The 23,667-nt window shown below is 38.4% G+C and overlaps 1 protein-coding gene across 5 annotated transcripts in view; it reads right to left on the bottom strand.

Annotated features, from left to right (window-relative positions):
• BNC1 (basonuclin zinc finger protein 1) overlaps positions 1-23,667 on the bottom strand; it is a 178,870-nt gene that overhangs the window by 17,829 nt on the left and 137,374 nt on the right. The window contains exon 1 of one of the 5 annotated variants that reach the window (XM_072619545.1): positions 10,607-10,816. The exons of 3 other annotated variants lie outside the window; for them this stretch is intronic. In XM_072619545.1, the coding sequence (XP_072475646.1) occupies positions 10,607-10,624 (18 nt within the window). In that variant the 5' untranslated portion in view covers positions 10,625-10,816. Of the gene's footprint in view, positions 1-7,666; positions 7,841-10,606; positions 10,817-23,667 lie in introns of those variants that run through there. One more of the 5 variants, XM_072619552.1, reaches the window with a different exon arrangement.

Below are 23,667 nucleotides of genomic sequence, written 5' to 3'. Positions count from 1 at the left end.
ACAGGAACCTGGAAGTCTGAAGGATCATAGGAGCTCAAATTTAGACCAAATAGGGGCCCAAGTGGCTTTCTCCAAAATTACTTCTTTATTGCCAAATCTGATGTTTTGCTACTGGCTTTTTTTTTTGCCCCAGTCCTCATCCTACTTGACCTCTCTCTTCTGTTGACAACCCTCTCCTCCTGGAAAGTCTCTCTTCTCAAGGTTTTTGTGATACTATTTTCTCCTCCTACCTGTCCTGACCATAGCTTCTCAGTCTCTGTCTGGATCGTTATCCATAATCATGCCCCCTAACTGTGCAATGGCAGTAAATGTCTAATAATCTGCTCTCACTCTGCTCCCCGAAATGTACACGACATGCTTTTAAATTTAATCTGCATTAAATATTTAACACAGCACCCAAAAAATACACACAGGATATACTTTCAAGTTTAATCTGCATTATTAACATTTTCCCATCACTTTCTGAAATCTCAATCATCAACAAAACAGTAAATCAAGTGGCATGTGTCAAATTCTAAGGTGTAAATACTCAAGGTGAAGATTTAATGATCAGCTCTTGTGAGCTCCTTTAAGCTGGCTCCAGCATACACCTGGAGTAATCCAAGGCTCTTTCCTACACCTTTTTCCCTCTTTGCTCTGGTGACCTCATCAACTTACAGGGCTTTAATTATCATCCCTATGCAGATGGTTCTCAGCTCTACACATTTGGTCCAAATCTTCCTCCTGAACTCCAGGACTGTGTCATTAACTGCTTTGTTGAACCTTTTGAACTGGTTATTGAAACTCTAATTCAATGTGTCCAAAAGAGAACTCATCTCCCACCTCTTCACATTCACGCCTTCTGAATATCCTTATTTGGGGGGGGCTCATCATCTTTTTTAGACTCCCAGTTTTACAATCTCACCATTATTCTCAACTCTTGACTCATATGTACTTCTATCATATGTCTTGAATCCATTGTTTGAGGTCCAAACTGCCTTGTGACTATTCTACTCCAAAGGGCTCCTAACTGATGTCTCTGGCCTTAACTCTCTCCTCTAATCCATCTTCCAGAACCAAAGTGACAAGGTCAGTACTATTCCCCTACTTAATAAACTCCACTGGCTCCCTATTTGCCCCTGGTATCAAGTACCAACTTCCTAGTTGGGTTTAAAGCAGGGATGTTTTCATTTTTTGTCTTCACATTCTCAGCAGCTAGCACAGGGCTGATAGTAATAAATGATTATTGACTGACTGATTCTAGTAGAATCCCTTCAATTTTACCGATTTGGAAACATAAGCCCAGAGAGGTTAGATCACTTACACAAGGAATCCAAAGGTATATTTCAAAATATTAGTAGACTGTATTCATCTCCTTACGTGAGTTGACTATCATAGTCTGAACTCGCCATATTTTTAAGATATTCATTCATTCCTTCAAGTATTTTCAGTCACCTAATATATAGAAGCTATAAAGGAAGCATAAAACATGGTCCTGCCCCATTGCCAGAGACAAGCAATGTGTAGATAATATGAAAGAATAAGGCAATGATAAGACAATTTAGGGTAAAATGTCCAATAATGAATTCTAATGGCACTGTGGTCAGAGTTCATGGAAGGATTCGAGGAAAAGATACTGCAGAGATTAAGACCTTTTTCTGGATGTGGCCAAGGGGACAATTTGTTTTGCTTGACTACACATGCGTTAACAGGGGTTTTGATTTTCTTGCTTCCTCAATTGGCGATGGGGGAATGAGAAGGCAGATCTAAAAATAAAATAAAATGTAATTAAATAAAAAGAAAAAAGTAATATGGGGAGTTGGGGAACAACATGGAGAAAGGCAGAGAAGTGAAAATCAGGATGACATGAATGAAGGGAATGGTGAGAAGACTGGCATGACTGGTATAGACAGATTCATCTTGTAATGTCTTATAAGCTCAACTTGGTTAGGCACTGTGGGGACTGATAAATGCCTGAAGGAAAAGTTTGGATTTAAGCCTATTAAGTAATAAGAAAACTTGAAGATTTCTTCCTCTTTTTTTTTTAAATCAGGAAAGTGACTTCATATAATCTACTTTAAGAAGTGCAACTGAGGCAGAGCTGGGAGACCAGATGACTAATTAGAAGTTAATACTCAAGATGTGCAGTGATGATGGCCTACAAGACAGTGGTATCACTGGGCATGAAAAAAGATGGTTCCATACAAGATACATGTGAAAAGAAAACACTGGAAAGTGACAGAATAAATGGCAAAGAAGAATGAAGAGAAGAGGGGAAAAGGCAGTCAACAGTAACTTGGAGATTCCATCCTGGATTACCAGAGAGGATGGTGGTACTACTATTGTGGAAGATGATAATCTGAATGGTGATATGTTTGTGTGAATCTTGGAAAAGGGAAGTTAGACTTCTATGGCTGCCTAGTGCAAAGACAGGTGACTAGTCAATTTCTTTTTCTTTTGATCTCTCTCTAAATACATGTATAAACTTCTCCCCCCAAAACATATCACATTCATATCTTCTTTTTATTTTCAAAACTAGCAACTTCAATGACAAAAAGAAAAGAAATATAAAGAAAAACAGTTTTAAGTAGATTACTTAAAACAAAGCAAAGTATTTCTATTCCTTCTCAAGACATATGTAGAATTAAAAACATCTTCACCAGTCTTCCATTTCATACTGAAATTACGAATGTACAATAATAATCTTCAGAGGCACCCTTAGAAAAAGTCAATGGGCAGACGCTAACTGCACTTTTGGATTGATATTTTGAATTTTACTCAGCTTACTCACTGAGATGTCTTCAATCCTAAGCCACCGTCCAGGAGGCAGGTACTTACAAGAGCTATAAACGGCTGTATTGGGATCTGAACTTTGCTGAGGAAGAAACAAAACAACTTACTGCCAATTAAAAAGAGAACCAAAACCAAAGCCATGAGCTGTGCCGTACCGTGTTAATTCTCTAGAAGCTCAGTTTCAGTTTAATTCCCAGGATGCCACTGAAGTCCAAGGCATAATTAAATGAGGAATGCCATTCCAAACAAACTATGTGTGCACCTAAGGAAACCAGTATGTATATCACGAGATGTCAAAAGCACCAGAGTAAGAATTTATCCTTCAATGAAAAATGGAAGCGACAAGGCAGGGCCTCCAGTTCTCTGGAATTAGACGCTTATCTCTGAAAGCGTAGGGGAAATGTTTCTGAAATATGGGGGAAGGGGGTGGCTATTGGTATGAAGCAGGAATATCATTCAGATGCTTATTTTCTTACACAGCAGGACAGAAAAGCTATCCACATGGGATAAAGAATTAGAGTAGGTACAACTATCCTCTTAAAAAAAACAAACCCAACACCTATTGTTAGGTGTAGTTGAGTCAAAACGTACATGTGACAACTGTTTTCCACATGGTGTTGTTTTGACAGAGTTTTCTCTGCCTGCTCTGGACACAGTTTTCTTTCTTCATTTCTGTTGAGCCCTACTTGACTGAATAAGACTATTAGCACCCTGAAGCGATATTACCACAGTTTACAATAATTAGACCATGTGTAGATCTGAATGGTGTTGCAACTTGTTTGGCTATAACTGCGAAGAGTTCTGGGAGGTCAGAAACTGGACACTAAAAGGGTCTAGTCTTCCTTTCTATTTTTGTCTGTTTGTTTTTAAGATTTTCTTGTTTTGGCTAAAATAGAAGTGTATACTGGGTGGAGAAGTACACTCCAATCCCAAGAATCTCCAGAATTCGGAAAACTTCAAAGATTAAGAGAATATACTTCCTTTAAGTCAATCTCTATTTGTAAAAAACTTTGAAAGTACCAACTCTGTACTGCTATTAATAGTAGCCTGCCAGTTAATTCTTTTAAACTGCTAAATAATCTCTCAAAAAACCAACATATCTGCCTTGGAGAATTTGCAAAATTCCCCAACTTATATTAAAAAAAAAAAAAAAAAAGAATCTTCTTCCTAAATAGTGATCTGTGGCACTGAAAAGAGGAGAGTTTTGGACCTGAAATAGGAAAATTTAGGGTGTAAAAGAAGGGTGACATTTCTGAAGAAGGCAGCTTATTATAAAAGCCACCTCTAAATGAAAATGTTCACTTTTGGGGAGGGGGGGAGATAAAAACAACAAATCACCACCACTATTCTTCTGGCAAGTCATTTACCCTACAGGGCCCCTCAGGGCAACTTCTGTTAATGAGTACTGTCAAAATAATTACTAAGGCCACAGACAACTGCTGCCTTTTTTTTTTTTTTAAACGTCAGCAAATACTCTATGCTGTAGTTCAATTTTACTGTCAAACTGTATGTCGTGAACTCATTATATCATGTATATTTAATCCCATGCATTTATAAAATACAGGCATGTTTTGAGGTTTAGTTACATACTCCACTGGATCAGAGGGTTATGACTTCTTGCACCTCTAAGTAAGAAATCAGGAAGACATCCTTCCTTTCGCTGGACATTTTACAACTGCTTGGCTACTCGGCTCAGACCGACCTTAATAACAAGCTGCCAATCCGCACCATACTGAAACACATGCAAGACTGGAATGTGTCTACTGCTGCAAAGAGAAAGAAACATTTTGGGGAACTTTATCTGCAAATCATTACTGTTGCAGAACTTCTCGAAATTGACAAGGGAAGCCATTTCTAAAGCAGATTACAACCCAAACTAACAGAACATGGCTTGCTATCTATTGAGCACCAATTAGTCATTTCAAGCTCCCAGCTTGCTGTTCAAGGTTTAGAAAGCGGCTCAGTCCCTGGAATTCTTATCAGTTTAAATATACTACATGCTAACAGATGATATTACCAATTATTTAAAGGATGATGCCTCATCACAATTACATGATGATTACATGGATGAACTATACGTGTGCTACTGTACATTTTCTTGTCTACATGTTCAATACCTTTCATCATTTAACTTTCTGGATGAAGCAGTAATATCCATTTATTCGACAACAGCCTAGATGGATTATTCACTTTCATTGGTGGAATCAGACTTATTAACAGTTTTTCTTTTAACATTAGATTGAAAAGGTAATGACTGTCATAATCCTTTGTAATTATTTTTAAGAAACTAGCTGTATAATCTAATTTTTAAAAACCAAAGGCTTTAAAAGTAAAAGCTATTTGTAGTTTTCCTTTACTTTAAAATTTGCACTTTTAAATACATTTGATGTTTTGTAACATTTAAGTGATGTGCATTCCTAGGATGGGCAAAAGTTATTTTAACTTTTAAAATATGTTTTCTTTTGGTTTTCACCAAAAGCATTGTAATGTTTAGATATTCTTTTGATTAATTCCCCCAAATTCTCAGGTTTTTTAAAAATCCCAAGTGGCGCTCCAAGATCCATTCACCTTAAACATCAGTCTATGGCTTCTTTTTCTGTGTTTGTTCATGCACCTTTGAACTAAAACTCTTCCAGAAAACTCTACAATGATTACGCAAAAATCTAATGATAAGTTAAAACAGTCAAACCCAACATTTGTTATGGGGGGGGAGGGTTTGCACGGTATACTGGAAAAATGACAATCTCTTGCACAACATAATCCTAGTCACTGAATAAAATTTTTAACTGTGGTTAAATATACAAAAATTCATTAAAAAAAAATCTATGCTACCCCGTGTGTCCACCAAATGGCAGCAATTCTCACATAAACACACATATACACATATGAACACACAAGTTTCTCAAAATGTCCCTTCTGCAACCCCACCTCCAACAGGGTTTCCCAGAAAAACAGTGGGCCCCTCCTTCTTAGGACTCCAAAGTACTAATAGGAAAGCTGGTTCTGACCATGAATTGGAGAGAGATATTCTAGGAGCCTGGCCTTATTTAAGTGCTCTCATCCTCAGAGGACTCTAGTGAATATAACTATAAAATCTGGAGGAAACATAAAAAAAAAAAATACAAAGTGTGATTCCCACCTTCTCCCCCCTCCCAGTAGAATTTTATTCATACAATTAAAGGCTGTTAGTTGGCATCCCATTTAACCGTCAAACTTAGACCAGTGGCAGTTCCAGAGCCACAAAGAGAGGCACTAAATGAGAAGAACATGTTACTACACAGCATATGAGAAAGTTTGGCTCCGAGCTATGCACTGATTAATATCAGATCTCCTCCTTTACTTGCCTCTTGACAATCTTGTCACATCTGGCTGACAAATCCTTACAAGCTTATCCAAACCAAGGCAGCCCGGATCATGCTCCAGGACTAGCTGGAAGGAAGTGGCAACACCAGCCATGCATGGGATGTGCCATCGTGAGACTAATGAAGCTGACTTCGTTTGCAGACTGCGGGAACACTAAGAAACCCAGCCCGCCTCCAGGTTTTGCAACATAGAGCAGAGCCGAGCTCACCCAAAGATAAGACAAACAATAGGCTCCCCGGGTTTGAGAAACTGACTAATTATATGACTTTAAAAAGGGGAGGGGGGGAATTTATTACAGATTCAGGCAGCTCTCAACAACCTAGTGAATACAGCATAACATGCAAAGCCAGTGTTATTAAGCTTGTCTTAAATCTCAGATGGGTGGACTTTTTTTCAAAGTGACAAGTGACCATTTTATCAGGCTTTTTCATTTGGAAAGATTAAAAACTCAACGTAATTCAGTTTGAACTAACCCTGGGGAGATTTTTGTTTTTCAGAAACACAATCCAGACTTTTACAAATTGTTCTGAAACCTGACAATCTGGATGGAAAGTCATTTTACATTTTCCCAGAAACTCTTTTACATCAGTCACACAGCTCTCCTTCCTACCCTCTGTTACCGAAAATATTTGGGAAATGGTGGGTACGTGGTAGGGATTTGGGGGTAGGGGGAAAGACAGTAATTGCCACTCTGCTTTCTGTATAATTCTGCCTAGCAAAATGATAATGGATTTAAGTTTACATTTGAGGCCATGTTTAGTTTTCCACAGACAACCAAATCTAGTCAGAAAAAATAGCCTGTCTTAAATGTCAGCTATTTAGCTGCTTAATTTCTTCAAAGAAAATCACTCCACGGAACCAAACAACGCCAAGTAGATACCTACTTCGTTTGGAAAAAGTATTACTGGCTTTAGTTTCTGAGAGGCAGAGAGCGTCAGCAATGAAATGTGTCTAAAATGCAGACATGGGGCTTCGATTGCTGAACACTTACACGTTCATTCTAAGAACTCCAGAGAGAGGCTGGATGGCTTTCTGGTCTCCCAGTGCATTTATACATCACAATAACTCTAATGTATTTGCTCAAAGCACTTGGCCTTAGAATACATTTAAGTCACAAATCAAAGATTTTTATTGTGATTAACGTATATCTCAGACTTGTACAATCAGACATCATCAGGTTCTAGGTCTTCAGAGCCCGACCACTTCAGTCTGAAAACAATTACCTAACTGGTGTTTATACCTAGGTGCAGTAAGCTAAAATTTCAGCTTTCCCCCTTTGCAGACAGCTTGAGAGCACACAGCCTAGCAGCCCAGGTATGGCAGCTCTTTTGAAAATTAACTCATCAAATGCCTCAACATGTAGCGTTAGAACCCATTAAAGCCCAAACAGACAACACTCCCCCTCAAAGGGCCGCCTCCACAAACCCCATCACTCCAGCGGCAACACACACCCCACAGTCCCCAAAATGAGAAAAAAAAAGTTGTCCACTATAATCAGGCATTCAGTGTCTAAAATGGGAACTTTTCTTACCTCAGCCATGTTGGTGCTTATGTTTCCTGAGCTTTAAAAGAATTTCCCATTCCTCGGTGAGCTCTCACAAGAAGTACTGGAAACACTCCTGTCTGTACAAGTACTAAAAAGGCAGGACCATCACCCACCCCTTTACTCTCGTCTGAATCCGAGCACCTCAAGGTCTGATGTACACTCAGCCCTCAGACGGGAATGAAATAAGATCCTCCCCCTTGGTGTTCTCCAGTACGAAGTTGTGTCTGCCTCTCTCACCTTTGTAGCAAGCTCTCATCTCTGTGCCCGGTGTGGTGTGTTCCAGCATGCCCTAGGAGTCCCAGAGCAGTCCCTCTCACAGCTGGCTTGAAGAGGGCATGACACTCATCATTCACAGAAATTTGATCAAAAGGAGTCATAGAGGCTCGAGGCACTTCTAATGCGGTCTAAGAAGATTCTCCCCCTGCTCAGGCAGCCTGAGTAATGCATTAAATCAATGAAGCTGACCTGAGGCCCATTACACTTTCCCGGAGAACACAGACCTATCTGCAAACAAGCTGAAGGCTTTAAGTCTCTCCCCCCCTCTTTTTTTTAAAGCACAAATGCATTCCTTTTCATCTCCAGTTTAAAACGGTGAAGGTTTTTCTTGAACACTTAAGTGGACTGATTTTACTCTATTCAGGGGATGCACATACAATTGTGACTGGCTACGAAGAGACACAGGTTCTTATATGCAACTTCAATGACAGAGGTAGAAATAACACGGGGGAGGGATGGGGTAAATGTTCTGGATGTCAGTAAAAGGGAGGAGGGATAACATATGGAAATATTGTTAAATAATGGTCAGATGTGCTGAATAATATAAATATGGGCCTCCCAGGGCAGAGGAAGGTTAAAGGATAGGTTATGAGGGGGAAGAAGTTCAACCTATGCTCAAAAATGGAGGGGGTAAGGGGAAATAGGGGTCGAGTCCAGAGTGGGGCGGTGGGTTGGGCTGTGCCAGAAGCAAGGCTAGCTCAAGGTCTTGGAAGTCGTCAGAAACATTGTAACTCGGACTGTAACCTAAACCCAACCAGACCCACAGCGTGCTGATCCCAGTGGAGCTGGAGGCCATGGGAGAGAGCAAGAAAGATGGGGGGAAAGGGGGGTGGGATGAAAAGGGGGGAGACTGCTCCTTCATCTCTTACGAGGAATCCAGAGTCATCCTCAAAGGATTTAGTTCTAGAAAGTACTTTAGAGATCTAGTCCAACCCCTTTACTTTACTGATGAGGATGCGGAGGCCCAGAGACACCACACAGATAGTTAACAGGATAAATAAACATATTTTTTTTTTTCAGAGATGAACCTGAAGTATGACTTTGGACCTCCCTTTTCCAAAAGCATGTCTCCTCACCTGCTTCCCAATGCCTAACATTCCTTTAATGAGAAACAAAGCCTTTTATACCAGGAAGAAAGATAAGGGACTTACAAGGCGAATGCCTGGTTGACGGAACACATTATAACTGCAGTTCGAATGAGTGTCAATCAACTAACAAGTGCAAATGGTATCAGATCATTTCTAGGTCTGCCAGAAAGAAGACGCTCGGGGAGCAGGAGGGCACTGGGTGGCCGAAGGTGGGAGAAGGGGAAAATGAGTTGCCCCTGCAGAGAGAAAAGTTCACAGAAAGGATAGGCCAGGGTCTCCTAAGAAAACTTTTTGCCAATTTTACTGTTTTATAGAGGGCTGGACTGTCTTCATTCGACCAAGATCATCATTCTCATGTTCCTTACCATAACTGCACATTCCTATAATGCTTTAACCTGACACAGGCTGTACAAAAGTTTGGCTTTGTTCAATGGTGCCACCGTTCAGCTTGAAGAGAAAACTACACTGAAACAGTATTGATTTGGTTGGTTCAACTTTGTATGTTTCTATGAAAAAAAAAAATTAATACGTCTAACTTTTATATGGCCAACAAAAAGCTCGGTTGCCAGAAGAACCTGTGCATCCTCATGTGCCATCTTCCATTTGCTCCATGTGTTCATTTTCTGTAAATATCCCCATGATGGCAATGTCCACATTATAAAGTTGCTAAGCCCCGGACAATAGCCCATTTAAATCAGATAATATTCAATTTGACAAGATTTCAGCCTAACTAAAGAAACTGTACAAGTGCCTGGAGCATGCCAGAAACTGCACTGGACTTGTACATTTGTTTTAGTTGAATGTCTTACTTCCCACAAATTAAAGCTTAATCTAAATCAAGTTTTTTTTTTTTTGTTGTTGTTTTTGTTAACTTATCAGCAATGGAGTAGGTTTTGAAAGATTTTGGTAAAGCAGGACATTTAGAACTTCTGTGGATTAAAGCAAACAGGAGTGGTATGGAAGAAGAAAGATGACTTGGCAGTTGTCTGCCTGGCATTTTAGACCTGGAGGAGGACACAGATAATCTTTTTTGAAAGTGAGACCATAAGAGCCTATATGAGTTGTCCAGGGCTACTCAGCATAGATAGGGCTCAAACCCAAATCTCCTCTCCTTAAGCTCTTTCCATCATACTACATAGAGCACGTCTCACCTCACACATGTGATTCCACATGAGAGAGAAGAACAAAAGGGGTGGCTAGTACTTAGCATGCATGTACAGAGCCTCAGAGTGACTTTAAACAGAAAGACCAAGTTTAGAGTGCATTTGTGTGTCTCATAGAAATATCTAATTCTTTGTACATCTGGGACCTATTCTGCCCCTTAACCACCTACAAAAGAGACTTCATGAAGGTATTCAATGAATTGTTTAAAAAGGAAGAAAGATGGGCTCAAGGTTAGGGGGTCATGATCATGATCAGTGGAATATATGGCAGTTCTCCCCCCCCCCCCCCCCCCCCATTCAGCTTCAAGTCCAAAACATTCAGCTTGCGATTAAAAAGAGAAACTGGCTTCTCTTACCTGAAGGGTGCTTTAGGAAAATAGACGATTTTACTCACTCACCATCCAGGAAGTTCCCATTCTCCTGGTACTCTGGCCACAGTTTTTCCAGCTTACAGTGATGTGCTTTGTTCACCATCAGGAAGCTGTGGTTTCTGATACCTCCCAATTCATTTGGGGAGGAATACAGCATCGGATCGTCAAACCATTTTTGGTTGGGGTCAAACACAAGTTTTATTGCCTGCTGAAACCTTTGGTAGCAGCATGTTATATCTGTACACTCTAACTTGACAAAGTCAGGAAGTGCCAATGTTAAGAATTCCTACAGTAACAGGAGCTCAACCAAACTTGAACATTCCAAATGGGAATCCAAAATGTAAAACCACTGGTCAATTTATGCTGTGTTGAGAGCTTAACTCCTGCATTTTCTCAGCTGGGTAATTTTAAGTTTCCACTTGCATTACTATAAATTTTCAAATTTTTTAAAAAAAAATAAGGGGTGAGGGGAAGGACAAACTAAAAAGAAAATTAAAAAAGCCAACAAGAAATAAATCCACCAAGGACTACTGCAATGAAGACCTTAAAATCAAAGAATATCAAAACTCACGGGGACTGTAGATATCATTTAATTCAATTTCTTATTTTATAAGTGAGGAAATAGTGACCTGGAGAAGGAAAATGACTTGCCTCAAGTCAAACAGCTGGCTAGTAACAGAGCTAAGACTTGAATTAAGAATTAACCATCCCATGTGCTGATGTTTTTAAGAATCCAGCATTTTCTAAGGAGCATCTCTCTCTCTCCCTCTCTCTCCCTAAAGTAGCATAGAGAAAAGATTATAAAGCAAGAATTTACAACCTTTTCTGATCCCATATGTCATGGATTTCAGTAAACCTTTCCTTACCCCTATTCAATAGCAAAGAAATTCTAATGTTCACTATGCACATGTCTCACATAATCAGCTAAGCAATCAAGTATTGATCAGGTACTTATTATGTGCTGGATATGTTTCTAAGTACTGAGGATAAAAACAGCAAAAACACAACTTGCCCTCAAGGAAGGTATGTTCTAATAGGAAGACAACATACATAAATCAGGACATACAAGATATATACACAGAAGATACAGAGATTAATTTCATTAGGATGCTATATTTATTTGCCAAGAATTCCCATATTCCTTGATAACCTTCTTGTAGCCCCAGGGGTTCATATATTCCAGGTTGGGAACTTCTGGTGTGAAGAAATGAAATCCTCAAAATCTACACACTTGGCATAACCATTAGGCACTCAACTTTTTTTTTTTTTTAATTACACAACTTCTTTAAAATTGTCCTATGTTCATGTTCCAGAACAGTCTCTACCCATGACTCATAAGTTGTAAAATGGTAACAGGTTGCAAGATGGCAATTTCCAAAGAAAAAATAGGTTGTTTTTTTTTATAGATTAACTCCCCATTGAGGAATGTAAATGTTCTTTCCAATAGAGAAGCACACACACACACACACACACACACACACACACACACTCACACACACACAAGTTTTTGGAAGAGAAATCATCCATTTGTAGATGTATGGCATCAAGGACAATTTCTGAGTATGTATATTTTTTGACTAATAATCACCTAAAAGGGATAAAGATCTGAGCACTAATAAGAGATAGGACTTCAGACTACCTTATAGCTAGGAGGGAAGGTTTTCTGCTTAAGTCAGAAGAGGCCCTGCTACCTGAACACTTTGATGGTACTGTACAAAGAAACTCCACTATTTGTTGATAGGTGATAGGTGGAAACACTGTACCAGTAATGGGTCTACTGATATTGGTAAAAACCAAAATCAAGTCTTTTAAGAGATGAAAGAATGAAAAGAACAACTTGTCTCTCCTTTATTGATCTAAGGATCAATACTGGGAGACTACGAACATTCCTCAGAAGACAGTGTGTCAGGAAACACCAAGAGAAAGGATGAACCCTTCTACCTTCACCCCACTGCCAAAAGACATCTACCTAGGGGCAGCAGGTCTGGGCACATCTGGGGCATGAGATGGTGTTGGGACCTGACTAAGAGCAACAAGTAGGAGCCAAGGTTCCCCCCTACGCAACAAACACCCTGGGTACAGATCATACTGCCACAGAGGCCAAATGTTGCAATTTCTATAGAGACTGGCTCAGAAACAGCCTTCTGTTGAGAGAGAAGGATGATAAGGTCTAGCCAAGAGGTTGGCTCCGATTTCTGCTGCCAAAACACTGTTTTGCCTGTGGTTCCCTTCATGCTGGTCCACTCCACTTTCCCCTCTTCTTGTCTGGATTTCTCCTCCTCTACCTTTACCTTGCATGTTAGACAAAACTAAATTTCCAAGGCTCATGTTGTTTCATTCAGTGTTTCTTCCTTGAAGAGAGAGGGCATTCAAAGTGCCCAGTGGGCATGTGTAATACCTAGAGTGAATGCAAGGTGACTGGACTTTTTTTGTGTGTGAATGAGATTTCCCAATCTTAAGTAAAAGGAAAGAGTAAGAGAAATGAGAGATAAGTATGAGGAACCTAATCTTCAAAACAAAGAAGCAAAACAAAACAAAATCTAAGCCCTAGTTTGGCTCTAAATCATCTCTCCTGTATCTGTCTTCAGCAGAGATGCAAGCTGGAAGTTTTTGTCCCTCTGTGAGAAAAAGAAAACAGGCATAAACAACGTAATGTAACCCCTACAAACTTGGGAAAAATATAGACGTGAGTGGCCTTTAAGGCTTCTTTTAATTGAGGTAAATAAGGCACATTCTGATTTGGGGAAAAAGAAAAAAAAAGATTGCCTAAGTGGTTATCACCATTCAGATCTGCTTAGTGTGTGAAACGGACCTTCTTTTTTGCTAGTTACTTCATGTCGACTTTTCTATCAGCTGCCAGCTCCAGTCTTGGCTTTGCCAGTAACCTTGGGGAAATCACTGGACCTCTCTCAGGCTCAGTTTCCTCATTATGAACAGACGGCATTAGACTAATGTCTTGAGGCCCCCTTCCAGCTTCAACATATGACAATCCATTGGATCATACCAGAAAGCTGGCATTTCTCTTCTAACCTCACAATGTGAGCAAAGGTACAAAAAAAAATTAAACGGTTAGGTTCATCTCTGGGAACTTTTAGTTCAGTTAATTTCTTGAGTTACATATTTGTATTTCATATTTGAAATGTGGACAGAGGAGGAATGGAGTGAGGATTAATTATATAAAAACCAAGGGAGGGAAAAAAAAAGAACCTCCAATCTTACTCTATGGAAGATGTTCAAGTTTTGATTCCCGTTTTTTTCCCCTTCCCATCTCATTGGCCTGTTGTCTTGAAAGCAGAGAACCCTCTGCCCAGCCTCCTAAGATGACACTGATTTGTGGTCTGTGCACCAGGGAAATATCCTATAAAGAAAAAGCGATTTCTTCTTAACAGGAACCTGATCAAAGATAACAATAGATGGGAACAGCTAATCTTGGAGGTTCTGTGAGAAGATGAACACACTAGCACATTGTTGGTGGAGCTGTGGATCAGTACAATCATTCTGAAAGGCAATTTGGCATTCTACAAATAAATTGACTAAAATGTCAATATTCTGGGAACCATGTAAATGGAAAGAACAACCACAAAACAATTAAAAGCGAATTTGTAAAATTACAAACAACAAAAAAAACAAGTAACACTGGAAAGAAAAGATATGAGAAGACACCTGCTCCCCCTTCAGAGGTGGGATGTCCACACTGTGGAATTATTGCCTGTATGTTTGGACTTTCTCAATGTATTGATTGTCTTTAGCTGGAGTTTCTTCCTTAAATTTTTTTTTGGGGGGGTCACATGAGATGGTTCAGGAGAAGAATACTGGGAGAAATTTTGGCCATATAAAAACAAAAGAGATAAATAATTTTTTTAAAAACAGGATGCCTGATTTTTTCCACAAACTGAAGAAAATATAATTTGCAGTAAGCAATTATCCTGCTTAAGAATTTTTGCCCCCAATAAAATGGAAAAGTAGCATTTGGCTCTAGGAGTATCTTGCTTCATATCAAAATGAAAAAGTTCATAAATCTAAGAAGGTAGTGCTGGTCCTGGTTGGGAGGTACTCTGAAAGCAAAACCATTATCATCAAGAACACAGACAATGCAGAGAGGCAGGTAGGGTGGCACAGTGGATGGAGCACTGGCCCTCGAGGCAGGAGGATCTGAGTTCAAATTTGAACTGACACTTTGTGCTGTGTGCCCCAGGGCAAGTCACTTAACTCCAGGTGCCTCACAAAAAGAAAGGAAAAAAAGAACATAGATGATGGGACCTCTGACAGGTCTGACAGGTTCTACAGCTATGTCCTGGGGACTGGTATCAAATGCTACCCCCACAAAGTGACCCCAGCAATAGGCAAAGAGAAGATTGACAAGAAATGAAAAATTAAGTCCTTCATGAAAGTTTATAGCCACAACCACTTCACATCTACCAAATATTCTGGGGATACTGCACTGGACAAAACTTGTCACAGTAAGAATGTGTCCCATGACCCTGTACTAAAATAAAATGTGGGAATAAAATGAAGGAAGTCAACGTCAAGTTAGGGAAAAGCTACTTAAAAACAAGTAGTTTTTCCAGAAGCTACAGTTTTAGAACTACTTTGCTGTTGGACAAACAAAATGGCTTTTTTTTTCCTCAAAAAAAATGGAAAACTGACCCTAAACTTCTACAATGCCATCTTCAAAGGAAGAGATGTAACCTGTGTTTAGAGCATCACTTCTCTCCAATGATTTTTTCTCTAAGTGCTTTTTAGGGCAATCTCGATGGATTTTATGAAGGAAAATAGCTTAGTACAAGGATGAAATGAGACCTCCAAAGCCCATCTCCTTCATCTATTGGGCCGACATCTCTCAGGCACAGGGGATGAGGAGCATCTCCTTTTTAAAAGATCTAAGGAGATTTCATCATTTTCATGGTAACTAATAAGCCTCACTACAGTCAAGTGTTCTAAATTTTATCTTTCGGTGGAACACATATCACAATGACCAAGCCTGGCCCCTAAAGAGAGATGAGAAAATGAATCTCCCTCCCCTATTTGCAGAGGTAAGGAACTTGGGGTGCTGAATGCTGCATGTTGTCAAACTGTCCATGTGTTAGATCTGTGGAACAGCTTTTCTGCTTTTTCTTCTTTCTTTAAAAAAGAAAGAATGTTACAAGAGATGTCTTTTCGGATAAGGTGAGGAAAGATAGATATATCTGTAAATGAAGGTGGTGTATGACAAAAGATACCAAGACTATTTTTTAAAAAGCCATCTAACTAGTTGGGGTACATCAAAAAGAATTACTATGTTCAAAAGAGTGGAAGAATTAAAAAAAAAAAAAAGCTCTGCATTCCATAGCTCATTTGAGAGACTATATGACTAGATTGCCTTAAATACAATCAAATGTTGCTGTCGCTCTCGTAGCTTCCAGTGCACTCGTACCTCAAGTTCTTTGCCCTTAGCCTTTTTATTCTTCACTGTTTCCAAATAGGCTTTATCTTATTCAATGCAACTCACCATTCTAGCTCATAAAGACCACTAAGCAGTAGACCTAAAATAAATTGAAGAGCTACCTTTCCTTTTTTGTTCCAATGAAGTGGGAAAGAGGGCTTTTGATATACTGCCACTGGAATTTGGTTTGGGGGTGAGCTGAATATTGATACTCATTATATTATTAGGTATGACTATCAGGAAATATGACTAATTGCTAAAAAAATGATACCATCCAAATGAAAAATGTTCCTTTCAAAGCAGTTACTTTGGAATAATCTAGAAATACATTCATGGGCTAGCATGTGGATGAAGCCCTCTTATTAGCTGACTTCCACACCTGTGATATAATTTTTACAATATCCTCAATGGTAGCCAATCTTCAGCTTTTTGAGAGTAGACTTGAATTCTTTTTAACTGTCCAAGATCATTCAGAGTTTTGGCTGGTGAATAAGGCAAGTGATTAAGCTGGGTAATACTATTTGGGTAAAAATGTAGGTGTGGTAATAAAACAATGAGACTTGGTTTCCTGTGTGGCTCATGTATTAGCTCTGAAGGCAATTCCAAAGAGGAATTCTGAGCACTGGCAGCACAGCTGAAATCAAGGTCTCACCTACTAAGGTGACTTCTTTGAAGGGGATGCTTCTCAATTGGAAGTAAAAGTTTCCATATGTTTGCTACATTGATTTTTAAATCCCTTTTCTATCATGTATATTTTTTAAGGTTAATTCAACATTCAACAAACATATTAGGAAATGAACAGCTGGTTAAGAAAGTAATGTCTGAGAATGAGACTTGGAATTCTTGAATACAGCTTACAGTGTAAGAATGACCTGATTTCTGGATTGGAAACGTTAGGTATAGTAGTGATTGGGGGTGTTCAGTTATGCAGACATCTATATGAGTGTGCGCTTTGTCTAAAGCACAGTAATTAATAAGTTCCTGATTTGCCTTGATAATTTTATCCTCTGAAAAGTAGTGGAAACAGTGAGAAATTCTATTCTGGATTTGATTGTTAACAAAAAGAAGGAACGAGTGGCTGCAGTGGGAATGATGGGAAACTTTCAGGGAAGTGATTGTTCTATCTAAAAGAGGAAACGCTGACACACCCTCTAGATTTTGAGAGATCAGATTTCAAAGTAACCAAAGAAAGGATAGGTGGAATCACAGAGCCTGAAATTCTACAGGGGAACCAGTGCCAGTAAGGAAATTCTGAAAGGCACAAAGAAAATCAATTTGATAAAGAAGAAAAGAGGAAGCAGTCTAAAGACACCAGAGTGTGGATACAACAAAATAAAAGATATGTACTGAAACTGGAAGCTAGGGCAAATAACAAAGGATGAATATTAAAGCATGCCATGGTCTTCTAAGATTCATGGCAGGATTTCTAAAGCTTAGAATTAGCTGTGCCTGGAGAGGAGACTAAGAAAGCAAGAGGTTTCCTTCTTACCTACATAGGGAAGAGAAAGGTCAAAGAAAAGAGAGGACCACTGGAGCAATGAATGGCATGATGATAACTGATGGTGAGGAAAATATAGAGCTGCTCAGCTTAATTTTGCCTATCTTCTGTGTCAAGGAAAATGAGTTTTTTAAACTGGCAAGGTCAGAAAAAATGGCTACAGGGGAAGTGATAACTAAAACAAGTCAAACGATAGTAAGAGAACATGTCACTGGACTTGATAGGCTATTCCTAGCCTAGATCATCAGACCCAAGTGATCCAGACTGAGATCTAGAACAGTGAAGGAACTGGAAGATGTAAAACATGGAGAGTGAAAGACTGCATTTCAGTCTAGGTTACACTCCTGATTCTGGACTTTTTTTAACTACAGGTGTAGCCTCCCTTCCCCCAAAGCTTTTCAGCTTCCTTTTTATATGTTGTAAGCTCCTTAAGGACAGGGATCATCTTTCTTCCTTCGTATTTGTATTCCTGGCCTACTGCACAGTACGGCACAAAGTCTTTGTTGCTGCTGTTGAGTTGTTTCAGTCATGTCTGACTCCTTGTGACCCCCTTTGGGGTCTTCTTGGCAAAGAGTAGTTTGTTATTTCCTTCTCCAACTCATTTTATGGATGAGGAAACTGAGGCAAACAGGGTTAAGTGACTTGCTGAGGGTCACAAAGCTTGTGTCTGAGGCCAGATCTGAACTCGGGAAAAATAAGTCTTCTCTAGACTCCAGACCTGGTGCTCTGTCCACTGTGCCACCTAGCTGCTCCTGAGGCTTTTAAATAAAGGCTTGCTGACTTGAACTGAAAAGCTACTATAGGATTTGGGAAGGGCAAATACTATCCTGATTTTCCAAAAAAGGAAAGCAATGAAGTCTACAAACTAAAGGTCAGTGAGTTTGAATTCAATTCTTGGAAAAATTCTGGAATATATCATTAAGTGATGGAGAACAAAAACTGTGATCACATTAACTTAACATGGTTTCCTCAATATCAGTTTTGACAAGATTACTAGACTGGGAGACCAGGAGGATGATATAATGAATGAATAAATAAATAAATGAAAAAGCATTTATTAAGGTCTTATTATATGCTATGCTATTAAACACTTTATACCATGTTAAGCACTGGACATACAAATAGAAAAAAAAGCAAAACAACGAGCTCGTTTTAATTAAGGGACACAACTCATAAAAGAAAATTTAGCTCAGGGCAGATACAAAGGTTTAGAAATTTTTAAGAGTGCATTGGAAGGATAGGTGACAAGGCCCAGGGGTTCTTAGATTGTCAGCAGGTCAGATGATAATGTCAAAGGGTCTGCAGGGTATATAAGACAAGGAAAATCATAAAGCCTGGTGGCTGGTCCTCTGCATCTCACCAGGAAGAGTTGAGTTAGTGATTCCCATGCCATCCAAGCCATGTGAATGGTTAAGCAGCCCCTATGAGTTCTGGCTAGCAGGAGGAAATGAAGGAGAAAACTTAAGAGAAAATGGGCTGTTCCTTTTGGTCTGGTGGTGGTAGGTCTTCCAGCTGCATGGTGAAAATGAACATAATGAATTTTGTTGCTCAGAGTTTAGCTGGCCCTGACAGAGATAGATGAGGTAACTGCTTCTTCTTGACTAGAACCATTTCTGTGGTTGTTGATAACCTATATTTCTTTATTATTGGTATTCTTTTAAAAATTTATCTAGATTTTACTGGAGCATTTGCCAAAGTCTCATACTATTCCTGTATAAATGATGGAAAGGTGATAGTAGATTTAGGAGGCTTAGAATTTGGTTGAACTGGCCAGACCAAAAGATGTCATCAAAGGTCTATGATAAAATGTCACAGGCATCTATCTGTGCTCAGTTTTATGCTACTTAACATTTGTATGGATGCTGACATGCATGGCATAATTTCTTATAAAATCTGGAGGTGCCAGAAGGCTGTGTGAGATATTTAATATGTCGGATGAATCTAATAAGAAGAAATTTAACATAGATCAATGTAGAGTCTTAACACTTAGGTTTAAAAAAATCAGCTTCACATATACGAGCTGAGGGAAGAGATGGCTAGATAGCAATTTGTCTGAAACATATCTAGGGCTTTTAGGAAACTACAAGCATAACATGAGTCAACAGTGTGATATGGAGGCCAAAAAAAATGCTGATGTGATGTTTGGTTGCATTAAGAGAAGAATACAGTCAAGTCCTGATGAGCATGAACAATGAACCCCCTGAAATGTTCACATTTTTCAAACCCACACTGCTTATTTCCATTGGGCCAGAACCAATTACCATATCTTACATAATTATAACTTTGAAAATTTGGATAAATCTGAATACATGCAACCACTTTACAAGACTCATTATTTACAAGAATCAGTACCTAGCTAGAGTGGCAAGGACAAGGACAGTAGTAGTCATGCTACATTTTATCTGGTCAGCCTATATCTGGAATACTGTGTTCAGTTGTTACCACATTGTAGGAAGGAAGTTGATGAGCTAAAGTGTGTCCAGAAAAGGATAACCAGGATTGAGAAGAGCCTCAGGATAACATTGTATCAGAACTGGGAAGGACCTACGACGACTGGATTTGATGGAAACAAAGATGTTTCGCCTACATGAGAGAAGAGTTGGGGAGGGAGAAACAATCTGATGGCTATTTTCAATTATCTCAAGCCATCACGGGGAAGTGGGATTTGATTTGTTTGGCTTGGCCCCAGAGGCTAGAACTAGGAATAGAAGTTGCAGGGAGGCAGATTTAAACTTGAAGTAAAACAAACTATAAACTTATGTTACCCATTGGGAGCTGTCCCAATGTGGAATGAGCTGCCTTGGGAGATTAATGGATCCCCCTCACTAGAGGGATTCAAGCAAGAGTTAGATAACGATATGGATATTGGGCAGACAGGCTCAGGTCCAAGCTGGGTTATATGGCCCTCAAGTGTCCCTTTCAATTTCAGATTCTGTGAAATGTTTATTAAGCTCCTTACTAGTACTGAACTAGGAAAAATTCAAAGAAAAATAAAGACTGATACCTGTGCTGAATGAACATATTAGAACTTGGAAGGAAGAGTTGTAATGAGTAAGAATTGGTGAATATACATAACAAAAACAAAATTTTATAGCTCTATATCTTGTTTTTTTACACAACTATGACAATCTGACTTTACAAATTTGTAACACAGGCTTTGTTTTTCTTGCTTTCTCAATGAAGGTAGGAAGCAGGAGAGGGAGAAGGCTCATCTTTCTTTGAAAATAGAATTTTTTTAAATTTAGAAAAGCTAAGCAAAACAAACAAACAAACCCAAACCCCAAAGCAATATAGTATAGTGGATATAGGGCTGGTCTTGGTGTCAGAAAGATCTGTGTTCAATTTCTGCCTCTGACACTTACTAGCCATGTAGTCTTAGACAAGTCACTTAACATCCACAAGAAGCCAGAGGCAACTCCCTAAGTCATCTAAATCACAAAAAGGTTTCAATCTGCATTGGCAGAGAAATCTCCCATTCTTGGGAAAAGTATTCTTCCCATATTCCAGCAAATCACAGATCCTTCCTTTCAAATTTAATGTCATTTGCAAATTTAATGGCCATTTAGCTCTTCAAGTGTCAAATTAAAAATGTGGAGCTTCCCCCTTCACAAACAACATGAATGGCATATATTATGACTACTGAACATAGTTACTAGACAGACATTGGGCTACAATAATTGAGAATTTGGAATATGACTAATAGCTTGATTTATTACTTTATCCTATTTTTTCAGAAGTAGAGAAAAAGGGCTTTAGAGAAAATAAGATACAGGACTAAGTTAAAAGGTAGACTCATATTTTGTGGAGTTATAGACTGTCAGAGGGGGAGGGAACCAAGTCCAGTCCCTCATTTTATAGAATTATCCTTTTCAAAAAGGAAAGAAAATAAAGATGATTAATTACAATTCCAAACCTTTGAAAATACTTCTTAAGGGCTATATATCCCAAGGGAAGAAGGAACTATAAAAATCAGATGTCAGTTTGAGTTACTAATTATTTTGCTGTCTACAAAGCCATGTGGCCCTGAACAAGTCTTAACTTCTCTGAACCTCAGTTTCCTCATTTGTAAGATGAAGGGGTTGGACTACATTATTCTGAGCTTGAAATCCATGATTCTAATCTATAAAATCAGGAGTTGAATTAGTTTTCAAACTATTTGCTGTAGAACTCTTGAAGTAAAACCTTTTGGGGTTTTGTAAAGATGCCTCCTAATAATGGTACCAAACACGACAAGGTTTACCTTACATATTCATATTATCATGTATATCATATCCAATAGATATTCATAATTGACATAAATGATCCCCCAACTAGTCTCTCTCAATAAGCACTTTCTTCATACTTGGGAAACATCATTGGATGTTCCTGCTTTATTTGTTAAGGTGTTTCAAAATTTTCATTTTCTCTTCTCCTTTATAAGTCAGCATTTTGAGATGTTTTATTTTGTTATATTTTGGCTTTTAAAAATTTTCGGTTTTTTTGTTTTTCAATTCTCTGTAGTTTGTTAATAAGTGCCTTTGGTAATTTTATGGTGCCATAAGAATTTTTTTAAAGAAAAATTAGTTACTAACACACATATTAGGATAACCAGAAATGAATCCTAATTCCCTATTGCTTTCATCATATCTGTTATTTAATTTGTAAACTATCAGTGCATTGGTTTATTTTTAATGCTTTTGCCTTCTTGTATCCTTCAATTATTCAAAATGGGCATTTGGTACAAAACCAATGAAAAAATATCTATCTGTATGAAAAGTTATATATAGATGGGAAGAGGGAGATGCTCCATAGATATAGGTATGGATGAATAAATACTGATTATCTTATATAATAAAATGCTACAACAATGACAAACAACTGGTTATTCATTATACAGTACTGGTACAATCAATTATTAATTCAAGACCAATGAGAAATAAATTAATTTCTAAGTCGCAAATGATTGAATGTAACTGTCCATGAGGAACCACATAGCACAGAACAAATGGGCTTCCTACGTATGGTTGTCTGCTTTTGCAATATTTTCCTTTCTTCGTATCCCCCACGCTTTAGCACATTGCCTAAATCAACAACTGTTGACTGACGACAGATCCTCTTGGACTGCTTCACAGGAGATTATAGTTTCAGTAACCCCTGAAGTCTGTCATCTAAGAATTGGTCTTACCAGTTCAGTTTTCTAAAATTATTATCCTTTAAAGTTTGACTGCAGAATGTTTATAATCAACAAATTAAGTTTTGCTTCTCCCACATCTGATATGTTGACTTTCCGATGTAGGTTCAATTAAATTAGTGATCAGCCAATGGAAGCAGCATATTTAAAGAGTTTTCAATTAATTTTATTGACTGGTCATCTAGGTAAAAGAAGAGAAAAAAATTAAGTACTAGATGGGTCTGAATATAGGCAGCCTCAAAAGAGAGGCTTTAATCTTAAAGGAGGTTCTCTTTGAAAGGATATTTATCCACAAGTGTATATTTGTGCAAAAAAAATAATACTAATTATAAGCCAAACTCAGATTTTATACAAAACAGAGTTAGGAGACTCCTATCTACATTTAGATTGATGCACTATAAAACCTTCCCAATAGAATACCTTTTATCAGCCACATACTTGCATTAGCAAAATGCCATCTAAAAATACATTTTTGAATTCCAGATTTTACATCTACAATCTCTTAAGGACAAGTGTTGGCAAGTCTACCAACCAACATATCCTTATGAAGTTTAAGTCACTGTTAAAGACTTCACCTTTAAGAAAAAGAATTTTTTTTTGGTAAAAAACAAAACCAAACCAAAAACTTTACATAGTTATACTTTTATATTTGAAGGAAAATAAATGAGATTTGATGTGTAGTTTTTAAAAAAGACCCCTTCATAGAAATGTTATAGTTGAAGATTCCTTAAAAAAAAGTTATTGCTAACTGTCCTAACTGCTTTTAGGAATCTCCTTTGTCAAATTGTGGCTTCCAACAACATATGTCTCCTGTACCAGATCAGTTGTGATAGTGATGCTTCCCAGAGGCGTGGCTTTTAATCCTCAAATTACAATGCAAGTTGAAACTGGCAAGTTTTGTCTATCATCAGGAGTTTAGTAATTAACCAAAGATCCCCAACTAATGGTTTATCAAAATGCTGGTAAAGCAAGTTAACAGAATGTATAGTAAATCAGAC

The sequence above is a fragment of the Notamacropus eugenii genome, chromosome 1, assembly GCF_028372415.1.
Source record: "Notamacropus eugenii isolate mMacEug1 chromosome 1, mMacEug1.pri_v2, whole genome shotgun sequence".
NCBI classification, from domain to species: domain Eukaryota; kingdom Metazoa; phylum Chordata; class Mammalia; order Diprotodontia; family Macropodidae; genus Notamacropus; species Notamacropus eugenii.
This window is presented reverse-complemented; position numbering and strand designations above follow the sequence as displayed.